The 12,542-nt window shown below is 33.3% G+C and overlaps 1 protein-coding gene across 1 annotated transcript; it reads right to left on the bottom strand.

Annotated features, from left to right (window-relative positions):
* Window positions 1-94: 94 nt before the first annotated feature.
* Window positions 95-1,837, bottom strand: LOC136218893 (aquaporin NIP2-1-like). The gene is made up of 4 exons (XM_066006063.1): window positions 1,493-1,837; window positions 600-794; window positions 430-491; window positions 95-350 (listed from the first exon to the last, which is right to left on the bottom strand). Exons 1-4 carry the CDS (start codon window positions 1,835-1,837, stop codon window positions 95-97), a joined length of 858 nt encoding a protein of 285 aa, XP_065862135.1.
* Between the last annotated feature and the right edge of the window lie 10,705 nt (window positions 1,838-12,542).

Genomic DNA, 12,542 nt, shown 5'->3' with positions numbered 1-12,542 from the left:
AAAAGTGATTAGCGCTTGCTTGGCTGGCAACCTATTTTACGGATGCTTCTTCTTTTATATTCAATTGCACTGCTTTCCTTTACATGTAATGCCATCACAGGGTATCAAGAGGGTCATTGTTGGTAGCTTGCTCACCGTTGCGTCTCATTCTGCGAACTTTGAGCGAAAAAGAACGAGGAGAAATTGCTTGGACTGGTTTATCAGTGACTCTAATTAGATTATAAGACCATGCTCCAAGCAATGTTCCTACCACTGGTCCAACAAAGTAGACCCATAAACTTTTGTAGTGTCCACTGGCAATTGCTGGTCCGAGTGTCCTTGCTGGGTTCATAGATCCTCCTGATACTGGTCTGATCATCACTACACCTCATTAGTTACATAGGTTTGGCTATATATATGTATATATAAGTTACAATATCTATGGCTTACCCGGCGAGGATGGATGTTATGCATACAGAAGAACCAACTGCAATGCCTGCTAACTCTCCTATCTGCAAAAATTACAAAAACATTCTGTGAATGAATAGTGAATAGAGATTATTTTTTACTGTGCAGTAGTGGGAAAAGGTTGATTTGGAAGGGTAGTAATAGATATTTACAGCCTTAGTGTCAGTTGCAACAGCTGAAGTTACAAACATCATAGTAAATGTTACAACAATTTCCATTATGAGTGCTTGAACATCTGAACCAGAAGGTGAAGTAGTCCCAACATCTTTTATAGGTTCAAGTAACACTTTTAATGTAAATGAAGCATATATTGATCCTGTTATTTGTGCTGCTCCATAAAATGGCACCTGCATAAAAAAAGATCCAATAACTAAACTGAAAAGAATTATGCATTGCGTCGGTTCATAAGCGGTGTTAGTTTTGTGTTTTTATGTCAAAATTAAATTTAACTATTTATATATCTTCTATAATATAAATATAAGAAAAATATAATCATGTCGTGTCAATCGAATTACTTTGCTAACTAACGCTTCATGCGGGTAGAAGGGATTGATATTTGCTGGTGGCCTTAATAAATATTCCTCAAAATGTGGCTATCAGCAGGTATATGATATTATCTATTAGAATTATTATTGATTATTGATAAATTCTGTCGGAAATTATTTATTGGATTGATCTGAAACATTTTGATAATGTAATGTGTTCAGTTGTGTGGTCGGAAGGTGTTAAGCTACTACTTTCCACATACTCAAAGTTACAAAAATGGCCCCACGTTACCATTATGCATGTGTCTTGTAGCAATCACCTGATGTACACAAACAACTTTCATGAAATTCAATCAAAACAAACATAATTCCATAATAAGTTTATATCCAATGGTGATTGATCAAATTACCAGATAATATTATCGTATGATTTTGTGTTTTTTTTAAATCCAGTTCTACAGCATTGTTGGTACAAATAGTAAAGAAATCTCATAATACCTGATTACATGAAAAACTTACACAAACTCAAAAACTTTTAGCACAAATAAATATAGACTGACCTGGTTCCATGGAAAATGTCCAAGGGAAGAAAAAGCAAGAGTAACAGCAGGATTCATGTGAGCACCAGAGACATGTCCTACAGCATATATCATGACAGTAACTATAAGTCCTCCTGACATTGAAGCAGCTAACTTAGAGATTATTCCTTGTTGAGTTAAGGCTGATGTTCCACAAGTGACAAAGACCATAATATATGTAGCTATTAACTCAGCACCTATCTTTCTGATAAAACCAGGAGAATAATGCTTCTCAAATGATTCTATTTGAACACTCATTGAGTTTTTCCCGGATTCTGATGTAACTATTTCTATATCTTCTGTTGACTGCCTCATATTTGTTGCCATTTTCTTGTTTGAAATAAATGAGGAATAGAGCAAGAGATAATCAATGAATGAAGAACCACATATTGGTCATATATATTCTTTCTTTGCACCAACTCCTTTTTATACTACTGCCCATAAAACATCTCCTTTTTATACCTACTTTCTTTATCAAATTACCCTTTTAAAATCTAAACTATTAATTACAAAACTAATAGTTAGAAGTTACTTATTTATTTATTGAATAATTAAAACTCAACTATTGATTTAGAAATCAATAGTTGAGATATATTAAATATGATTAATGAGAAACCAAATCTTCAGAACATAAGCAAATACTTGAGGGATTAATGGATAAAAATTTAGTAAGAAATGCGATTTTCTTAGATTAATTCGTGGCTAATTCCATTGTTCTACCAAATATGTCAATTTTTTTTTTGAAAATAAATAAATTATGGATGGAATTTTATTTTTAGCAACCAAAAATTCGAACAAGGGTTTTTTTTTTCAAAGAAAAAAGAAAGAAAGAAAGAAGCGGTCGATTTAGGTTCTTTCCCTTCCATTGTATAACCGCGCTAGCAGGTACTGGTATGATAATGATGTATAATTATTTTCATAGCGGGTAGGGGTTGATCTATTTCATGGTTGGATATCCTTAATGTCTAACCTAGGGGTACTAAAAAAAAAATCAAACCAATCTACTCTAATCCAAAAATAATGAATTTATTAATTTATTGGATTGCTTTTTACCAACCCTATAAATAATTTTACAAGGATTTAATCCAAACCAAATCCAACTTTTACAAGGATGTTGGATTAGATGGAAGATTATTGGTTTGGTTTGGTTTGATTCTCTTCCTGTTTCAGCTTTGAAAATGAATTCTTAAATTGTCTATATTAATTTCGATAAAATCTTTCTGTGATCAAGTTATATTAGCAGGTAAATAAATAAATATGATATCAACCTATCAAATAAGACTAATATTTCAATTGCTTATTCATTCATCATAAAATATAAATAGACTAGAATTTTCTAGCTTAGGAATATCAGCACAATATCGGGTTCGGCCCTGTATTTTAGACACACTAAACCTAATTTTTACTTTTTTTTTTCTTTTTTTTATAAATTTAAATTCATTAAATATAAAATTTATTTAAATCTAGATCGATAACTAAATAAAAATTAATTTTTTTCACAAATTGTAAAGAATAAAACAGTTAGCAAGTATATTATTGAAGGGTAAAGTATAAAAAATAAAAATTGTGGTTTGATTTTTTTTTTGGTTGCAAAGATAGCACACAATATTTCTAACAGAGCTCTGAGGATTGTACTTTAACATGAGGTTGGCATGGGATAGAAAACGAGTAATTGTCGAACTGGACTCGAGTTTGATCCTTATGTTTATGCATAACCAAGTGGGTCTTCATCATCCATCATGTTGGCTGAGTCGGGAGTGTTGGAAGATTAGGGATCGTAACGGAAAAGTAAAATTCAAGCATGTATTTTGGGAGGGAAATCAGGCAGCTGATTAGTTGGAAAATCTCCCAGGCACTTAGCATTGAGTCATCATGACTGTAGTGCGCCTGTTGTAAGCCTCTAGAACATTCTACTTAAAGATCGACAAGGCCGGACTTTAATGCGAATGGTTCTTATTTAGTTGTTTTATCTATTATGTTTTTGGTTTGTTTCTTTTCTTTTATGCATTTTGTCATCACGAGTATGGTGTGCCTTTTGCATGCTTCAAGAATATTTTACTTAAAGATGGGCAAGGCCGGGAATATTGTTAGGCCCCCATCTCGTGGACAATTAAACACCGGTACTTATTCTCCATCCATAAAATAGGAATATTGTTAGCCATCACTGATTATTTTAAACCAACCGAAACTCTGATGATACTATTGAGTGAGATAAGGCTCAATTAGTTACACGGGACATCAATCCAAATTAGATTATAAGGAGACTTTTAGTACCGTTGTAAAGCCATTATTAGGACTTGTTTGCTCTAGCAGCCTCTCACAAGCTGTGTATTAACCAATTAAATGTATTCAATGCCTTTATTATGGTAATCTAACCGAGACAATCTATATAACGCAGTCGTAGGGATTCCAAGACAAATATAAATCAGATCATCTATGTTTACTAAGGAAGTTGTTATATGGCTTAAAACATGCATCCGGATAATGGTTTAGTCGATTGAAGTCCCTCACAATTAGTTGTTATGTCCAGGGAGGATAATTCTCTTTTTCATTCAAAGAATGGTTAATCTAGTGTTTGATGCTTGCACAAAGCATATTAAGTTGTAATACCACTTTGTTCGTGAGCAGATACATCGTGGTTTCATTATTGTGCGATTCATTCACACAGAGAATCAAGTGACAAATATTCTCACCAAACTTTTGTTGAGTACTCGTTTCCGGACTCTTTGGGATCGCCTCAAGCTCTTCTCTTGACAGTGATTTGACAGAGGGGAGAGGGGGTTGTTAGAGATAATTGTTGTATCATAGTTTATTTATCATGTACATCATTATCTTTGTTCTCCACCTCTAAGATCACTTTATTAATAATTGGCTTAAGGTGTTATCGAGCCCTGACCTATTCAAAATTTTGTCATTTGGCCATTGATCTATTATTCAATCATATTTGGTCCTGAACTATCCCAATTGGTGAAATTATACCAAATTTAGATAGAAACTTGACAAACTCGTTATCATCCCTCATATGTAATGATATTTTGACATATGAGCTTGACACGTCACACGTCTTGAAGTTTATTTGTCACAAAAACTCTCTTATGTCAAAACAATTAATTAGATTAAAAAAGAAAAAAAAATAAAAACAAATCTCTAAACTAACATTTATCAAATTTAAGTGTCAAAATATCGTCACGTTCTACTAAAATACTATTATGTCAAGTCTCCACTTAAATTAGATGAAATTGTACCAATTGGAATAAATCAGGGACCAAATGTGACCAAATAATAGGCCAGAGGTCAAATAATAGTTTAAACCTTAATAATTCTCATTTTTGGTAACATTTATTAAAGTGCACCACTTTTCATACCTTGAAAAACTTAACACAACAAAAATAGTAATTAATGATAAACTCATTAATATGAGTAAAATGAAAAAATTTTACATTGAAAACCTATTAATATGAACTAAGTAAAAGAGTTAAGGTGTAAAAATAGCCCTAACGTTTAAAATGGTGTAATTTTACCCATAACGTTGGAAGTCAAGAGCAATTTTACCCCTAATGTTGATAAATTGGGTCAATTTGAGAAATAATTCATCAACTCTCGTCTCGTTCATGAATCTTGTATCTACACTTCACACGTGCGTCATTTTATCAGTAACAAATCACAAACATATGTTGGGATGTGAAAAAAATACTATCTTTTGTATGAATTGGACAAAAAAAATTCAAAAAATTTCGAATTTATAAATATCAATCTCCAATTCTATTATTAAATTATAAAAAAACATGAAATATTTTTTTAGAACGAATTATATGCAATTGGTGCAGAATAAGAAACAAAAATATATGTGTTTTATAATAGGGGTAAAATTGACCTAAATTATCAACGTTATAGGTAAAATTACTCTTGGCTACCAACATTAGGGGTAAAATTACACCATTTTAGACGTTAGAAGTAAAATTGATCCTGATCCAAAACGTTAGGGGTATTTTTACACCTTAACTCACTTAAATATTCAGCAGTTAGAATTTAATATTTATTTTGTCAGTAGTTAATTTTAAATTTGACCAAACTCACTTAAATATTATTTATTTATTTTTTTTAGGAAAAAAAACCAAATTTGGCTAAACCCAAAGTCTTAAATCCTAAATTCAAAACCTTACATCAAAACCCTAAGGTGCCGTTTGGTTCGCGGAATAGGATGGAATGGAATAGAATGGTTATTCCAAAGGAATAGAATAGCAAAGAATGGAATAGAAATTCTTAGGAATTATTATTCTTATGTTTGGTTGGTGGAATAAGGTTGAATGGAATAGATATTTTTTTTATTAAAAAGACAATATTATCCTCAAATGTAATTTCTTATTTATTTTAAAATTTTAATTTTTTACTATAAATTGTTCAAATATTTAATATACATTATTTTAAAAAATATATAAAAAATAGAAAAATGGGAAACACGGAAGACGAAAAAAACACGAAAAATACATTAAAAACGAAAAAACAATAAGAACATGAAAACGAAAAAATTGTAAAAACACGAAAAAAGAGAGGTAAAAAAACAAAATGTAAAAGCGCAAAAAAAAAAACATTAAAAACACAAAAACAAAAGAAAAAAAGAAAAAAATGAGATAAAAGTGGAAAATGGTGAAAACGCGAAAACATGTAAACGTGTTAACACAAAAAAAAACACACACGCAAAATATGAAAAAACTCAAAAAAATGTGCAAATCGTAAAAAACACAAAAACATGAAAAAAAGTGGAAAACACGAAAATATGAAAAAAAATGAAAAACGTGAAAAAATAAAAAAACACGAAAACATGAAAAAGTGTTAAAAACACGAAAAATGCGTTTGTAACGTTTTTTTATGTTTTTCCGTGTTTCCCCAGTTTTCTTGTTTTTTTCCGTTTATTCACGTTTTCGTATTTTTCACGTTTTGTCATATTATTGTGTTTTATTTTGTTTTTTTTTCGCGTTTTTGTATTTTTCGTATTTTGTTACTTTTTCGTGTTATTCATGTTTTCCATGTTTTTCGTATTTTTTCATATTTTTTTGTTTTTAACGTTTTTGTGTTTTGTTTACGTTTTTTGCATTTTCATGTTTTTCACATATTGTCACGTTTTTGTGTTTTAGCATTTTTCGTATTTTTTCGCATTTTTGTGTTTTTATTTTTCACGTTTTTAATATTTCGTGTTTTGTCACTTTTTCGCGCTATTCTTATTTTGTGTTTTTCGTGTGTTTGCTTTTTTTTTGCGTCTTCGTGTTTTTCGCATTTGTTCACGTTTTCATATTTTTCGCGTTTTTTATTTTTTGCATATTCTCGTGTTTGTAACATTTTCACATTTTTCGTGTTTCATATTTTTCGTATTTTTACATTTTTTAACGTTTTCGTCATTTTTCCATTTTTCACGTTTTATATGATATAAATTATGGATTGACCAAAATTTATAAGATTTGGGAAAGTGATTAGAGAGAAGATTGAGGATTTAATGGAGGATAATTTTGTAAATTACAAAAATATAATATTAGGAATAAGCTATTCCTAACCTAAATTGAAGAATAACTATTCCATGAAATCAAGGAATAGGGATTCCATGGAATAGCTATTCCATAAAAAAAATCAACCAAATGTGGGAATAACTATTCTTTAGGAATAGGCTATTCTATTCTCTCTCTATTCCGCGAACCAAACGAGCCCTAAAACTTTAAACTCTAAACTAGAGTTGGAAGTAACAATAAATTAATTTTATTAATTTTTTCTTAAGAATCACATTTAACTAGTTTTTTATTAATATAATTTAAGGAATCACACCTAATTAATTACTGATAAGATTCTAATGTCATTAATGCTTATTTACACAAGGTTTGTAAATATAGTTTGCCTATTTTTATTTCTATTTTATTTTTGTGGGCCGTAAAGGCGGTGGATTGAGCTAAAATATCAACTTTTCATTGGGTTTTTGGCCCAGTAATTTCAGATAAATCTCAAAGTCCATTTCTATAAAGTTGGGGAATGAATACTGAGAGAAAATATATTCATGTCATTTTCAAAACCAATCATAGCCATTTTTTTTCTTTCATTTCAGAGATTCTAATAGTGATTAAAAAAAATGGAGAATCACTATTTTATCTCTCCATCTTATTGGAGAGTATTTTCCTATTTGTTAAAAATAAAACAAATAAAGGTTTTTTTTAGGTGACATATTATGAAAGATTTTAATATAATATTAATAAAATATTATGTGAATTGAAAAAAATTAGAGAATATATTTTTGGAGTCTAGAAAATGAAGTAATGGTTAGAAAAAATAGAGATGAAAAGTTTGAAGTAGTGTTAGAGATGCCAAAAGCAACATTAATTTGTTTAACTTGCCCTAATTCTCTTCTATAGTGATACTCATATCCAACAAATAAAAATATTTTATATTGCTGAAAAAACATTTTCTTTCAAAAATATTAATAAAATAAACAGAGACTAAGGAGTGTTTTGTTTATTTATTTTTCTCTTCATATTTACATTTTCACTTTAAAATTGAGAATTTTAGATATTTGGTTAGACACACATCATGTTTGTTTTTTATATATGAAAATTAGTTTTTTACAAAAACATGAAATCTATATTTTTTGAAAAAACAAATTTTTCCAACAGCAAACACCAAACATTAGATAAACCAAATGGACCAAAGTGTGCACGACGAGCCTTGAATTGAGAAATTGGCCGAGTTATAATTTTTTTTTAATAAAAAATAATTTACGTAATAGTATATATATTTTTTTATTAAAAAGTACATTATTATCAGTAAAATTTAAACAACTAAACATATTAAAAATACAAATTTTTTTTGTTAAGATAAATTGATTAAAAATAAGATGTAATACAAAACGATTTTTATTAGCGAAATGTTGTCGCGGGGCAGTCAACACATCGCTTATGTTAAAGCATTGAGACATAAGAGCTCTTAAAATCTAATAATAAGAAATAATATCATGATATAAACCAAAAGGAAAGTGGACCGTAACATAATATACAACAAATGAAAAATGAAACTATTGTATGTATGGCACAGATTGAATATTGTTATCATTTTCCATTAGTGAAGGAAGTTAAATTAGTGAGATTGCATTAGTTCTTGATTTATTCAGTGTATTGGCTAAGTTGATTCAGACAGTTGTTGTTGGACTAACGTTATTGATTTGGTAAGAGAATATTAAAATTCTTTGATTAGGAAAACCAAATCAATCAGAATCCAGTTTGTCTGTTTCTTCTAATTGACTGCCACTTTAATTACGTCTTTGTTTTGTATTTGTGTTCTTAATTAATTTTTTTTTTCATACAAATCATTTTGCTATTGAAATATTGATATTGATCCTTCAAAACAGTCTTGGTAACGCGTCTATATGTATTGGATTCACATCTTACTAATAAGCTCCAATCACCCCCTCTGCATTTCTGACGTGGGATTCCGTTCATTCCTGTCCCCATCGTCATCCTTTAGGGCCGCTCCTTTCTCATGCCTTCTACCCCGACGCCACCTACTTCGGATCGAGTCGTTACATATGGTTTATCCATCTTGCACATGCAGGGTCACCCTTTTTACTTAGGAGATAAATAAGAAGATGGATCGATGAATGTTTAGACTGAGTCCTTGTTAACACATAGTGGAAGGAGCAATTTGTTTATCTAAAGCTTCGAAATTTTAATACTATCTGTTCTCATCACTCAATCCTTTTTTCTAGAACTTAAACTCTAGGTTCAGATTTAGGTTCAAGTTCAGGTTGTAACACGGTCTCGATTCAAAAATAGTTGGTTATGGATTATAGCTATAGTGAATTAGACATGGGTCCAATTTAATAGCTGAGAAAATTCAGTCTTGTATTGAGGCTCTGCGAAATTGGAGCAAAGATTTGGAACGTACTTTTCACCAATCGTATTTTTTTTATTATATTTGTTGTTTGTTCATTCTAATGAAGATATAAACATTTTCCAAAAAAATATTAGGTTTTCTGACCGGTGTGATAATTACTTTGTTGCTAGAGCATTAAATGTTGCACCACTGTATTAGATAAAAAATGAAATCTGATATTTAATACACCGAGGTCTATAAAATGAAAACGGTGAATTACCGATTTTATTTAACGATGTCAGAAAAGTTAGAGCATTATAGGGGTAAAAATGTTAAACCAAACATTTGTATTGGAATTATCTTTTAAAGGGGCATTGTTTTTGGGAATTATCTCCATGTATTGTATTTAAATTTAAAATTATTTCAAGTTAAAAATAGAGATAATAGGTAAAAAAAAAAAAATACCTTTAACATTGACATTTATTAACAATTTTACTTTTATTGTCTAGAATGATGCAATTTTATCCTAATATTGGCAGCCAAAAACAATTTTATCTCCAACGTTGATAAGTTTGGTCAATTTGAGAAATAATTCATCAAATTGTCTTCTTGTTCATGAATCTTGTCATCTACTATTTATATGTGCGTTATTTTACCACTCATTAGTAACACATCACAAACATATGATTTAGAGAGTGTTTGTTTCAGCTTTTCGGATGAGCGTTTAGCGTTTCACTCCAAACCGCAAGAAATATAGTGTTTGGTTAGGTTTATATAACCGTAACGTTTAACATTTTTTCTGGAAACTGCAGCGTTTTGGAGCGTTTCACGAAAAGCTCCAGAATATGAGCTTTTCATAAACAGCTGTTTGCAGTTAGTTGTTATTGACAGAATTATCCTTCTTATTTCAACAAAATATGTTTATTCTTTAATATTATTTTGATAACTTGCTGGATCCGATTTGATGATCCCCGCCGTAGTTACCTGCAAAACAGAACCGGAGACAGGATCTCCGGGAAAACTCTCCGACGATCAAGTCAGTTTTTGTAGGAGGGTTGGTAAATTGACAATAGTGTTGTGGGAAAAATGTGAATGTACCTTTCCCCCTTTGGCCTTAGGGCTTTTTATAAGTGTTCTTAAGTAACCGCCGAGGGTGGTTACCCCTTCCAGGCCATGTTCCGAGGGCGGTTACTCCTTTTTAGGTCATGCCCCCTCTCGTGGCTTTCGTGGCAACAAACGTCGTATCGTTTGTCCTGAGTGGGAGTTTTAATGCTCCATTTAGGAATTCGGGGCGGTTACTCACTTCACCCGCTTCCTCTATTCGGGTCCCATCCCATCTTAGACCATGGATCTAAGTATGGGCTGGGCCCGTGTAATGAATTCGGCCCGGTTTGGCTTCGCGGGTCATCACATGCCTCCCCCTTAGTTTGGCAAGAGCCCTTTAGGGTCTTTTTTATAGGAGACTCTTCGTTTTTGTCTGGATTTTCAAAATTCAAAAATTGTGACTTTCCCTTTCCCGTCGTTTCTTTTCCGGCATCCACCTTTTGCGTCGTTTCTCTTCCGGCATCAACCTTTTTACGTCCGTTCTTCTCTGTGTCGTCTTTCATATGTAAGTGTTCCTTTCCAGAATTTGTACCTCGCTCGATTCTTTACTTCTGTTCGTTTTCCTTCCTCAATATGTCGAACCCTGACCTCGACTTCGCACCATTCAACGAAAATTACGTCCGCGAGGTCTCCCATGAGGTCGAGGAGATGGTTGATGAAGCTTCAACCAGCTCTCCTGGGTCTGATTCTCATCCCGCCGACTTCCTCCACCTGGCGAATACAACCGATGAGGGCCTAGGTTTTGACCCTAAAAAGTTGATTCCGCCACCTGTCCCAACCCCCCGTTTATTACCGAAGAAGGACAGGTCAGGAAGTCTAGTTTGTCAAGAGACAATTGACGATTTACGGGAGCAGTATCCTTGGCTCCAAGGCCTCGAAACCCTTATTCCCGGGGAGGATAAAGGACCGGGCGACTACCCAAAGGGGTATTTCACCATTTTCGTCGCCCAGATCATCTGCGGCTTCACGTATCCGCTGGCGGATGAGGTTGCCTCCGTCCTTGGCGGTTACGGAATCGCACCCGGTCAGTTGCATCCCAATGGATGGGCCGATTTAACTCTGGACAAATTTCTGGCGGATTGTCTGGAGGTTCCCTTCTCGCTCAAAATTTTCTCTAAGCTTCATCATTTCAAAAGTTCGGCGGGGTATTTTACTTTCATCCGTCAGAGCGGTTACTATGGTTTTGACGAGAAGCTGAACAAAATCCGCGAGTGGGACCGATCTTATTTCTTCATCAAGTTTCACGAAGGGAATCTGAACTTCCTTCGCCGTTGGGGCCGACCAAATGTAAAGAGTTTGAACTTCGGTTACCCCAGCGAGGAAGAATCCGCTGTGATCAAGTTTTTGAAGGGTACTCCTCCCTTTGTATGGACATATGATCAGGCTTTCCACATGTTAAGGAGCCGAGTGGCGATTGCCTATCGCGAGGGGGATCACGTTGTCTATATCCTTTATCGCGTTTTTGTACAAGGTACTTTTTATTTCCAAGTTGATGATTTCTTTTAACCCTTTGCAAGGGTGATCCTTTATCTCAACTCGCTGCAGATCGGGAGGCTAAAGCCCTAGCGAGAAGGAAGAGGCGAATGGAGGGAAACACTTCAGTCGCAGGGGCGAATTCTCCTGGAGGGGCGATTACTTCTATCGAGGCGGCTTCTCCCGCAAGGGCTTCCGTTTCACAAGGTCCAGCTTCTGCTTCCGAGGACCTTCCCTTAACTAGGAAGCGGAAGAATACTGGGGATACAGAGTCTTCTCGTCCCAGAAAGAAAAACGCTTCTGTGTCCCTCACTGTTGGCGGTACACCTGTATCCGCCTCGTCCAAAGGAAAAAGCAATACACCATTCCATGAGGTATATTGATCTATTCCCCTTTTTTATGTTGTTAATTTTTCCTTATGAGTTATCTGCTGTTCTCCTGATCTTTCTCCTTATGCATTCGCAGCCAATTCCCGATATCAGCGGGTGGTGGACTAGGACCTTTAGCATGGCTGTGAGCTTCTTATGTAGGGACATTGTTTCTTCCATATGCAATGTCCTTGGGCGACTCCCCTCTGCTTCCCGCATGCGAGAGCAAGTGCCGCTTCCTA

The sequence above is a fragment of the Euphorbia lathyris genome, chromosome 1 (assembly GCF_963576675.1).
Source record: "Euphorbia lathyris chromosome 1, ddEupLath1.1, whole genome shotgun sequence".
In the NCBI taxonomy this organism is placed as follows: Eukaryota; Viridiplantae; Streptophyta; class Magnoliopsida; order Malpighiales; family Euphorbiaceae; genus Euphorbia; species Euphorbia lathyris.
Note: the sequence above shows the minus strand (reverse complement) of the source record. Positions and strands in the feature narration are given on the sequence as shown.

Coding starts and splice junctions, on each gene's coding strand:
- LOC136218893 (XM_066006063.1), bottom strand. CDS start 1,837: ATGGCAACAAATATGAGGCAGTCAACAGAAGATATAGAAATAGTTACA. Junction 492..599: donor TTGCAACTGACACTAAGGCT/GTAAATATCTAT, acceptor TAATTTTTGCAG/ATAGGAGAGTTAGCAGGCAT. Junction 351..429: donor ATAACATCCATCCTCGCCGG/GTAAGCCATAGA, acceptor AGTGATGATCAG/ACCAGTATCAGGAGGATCTA.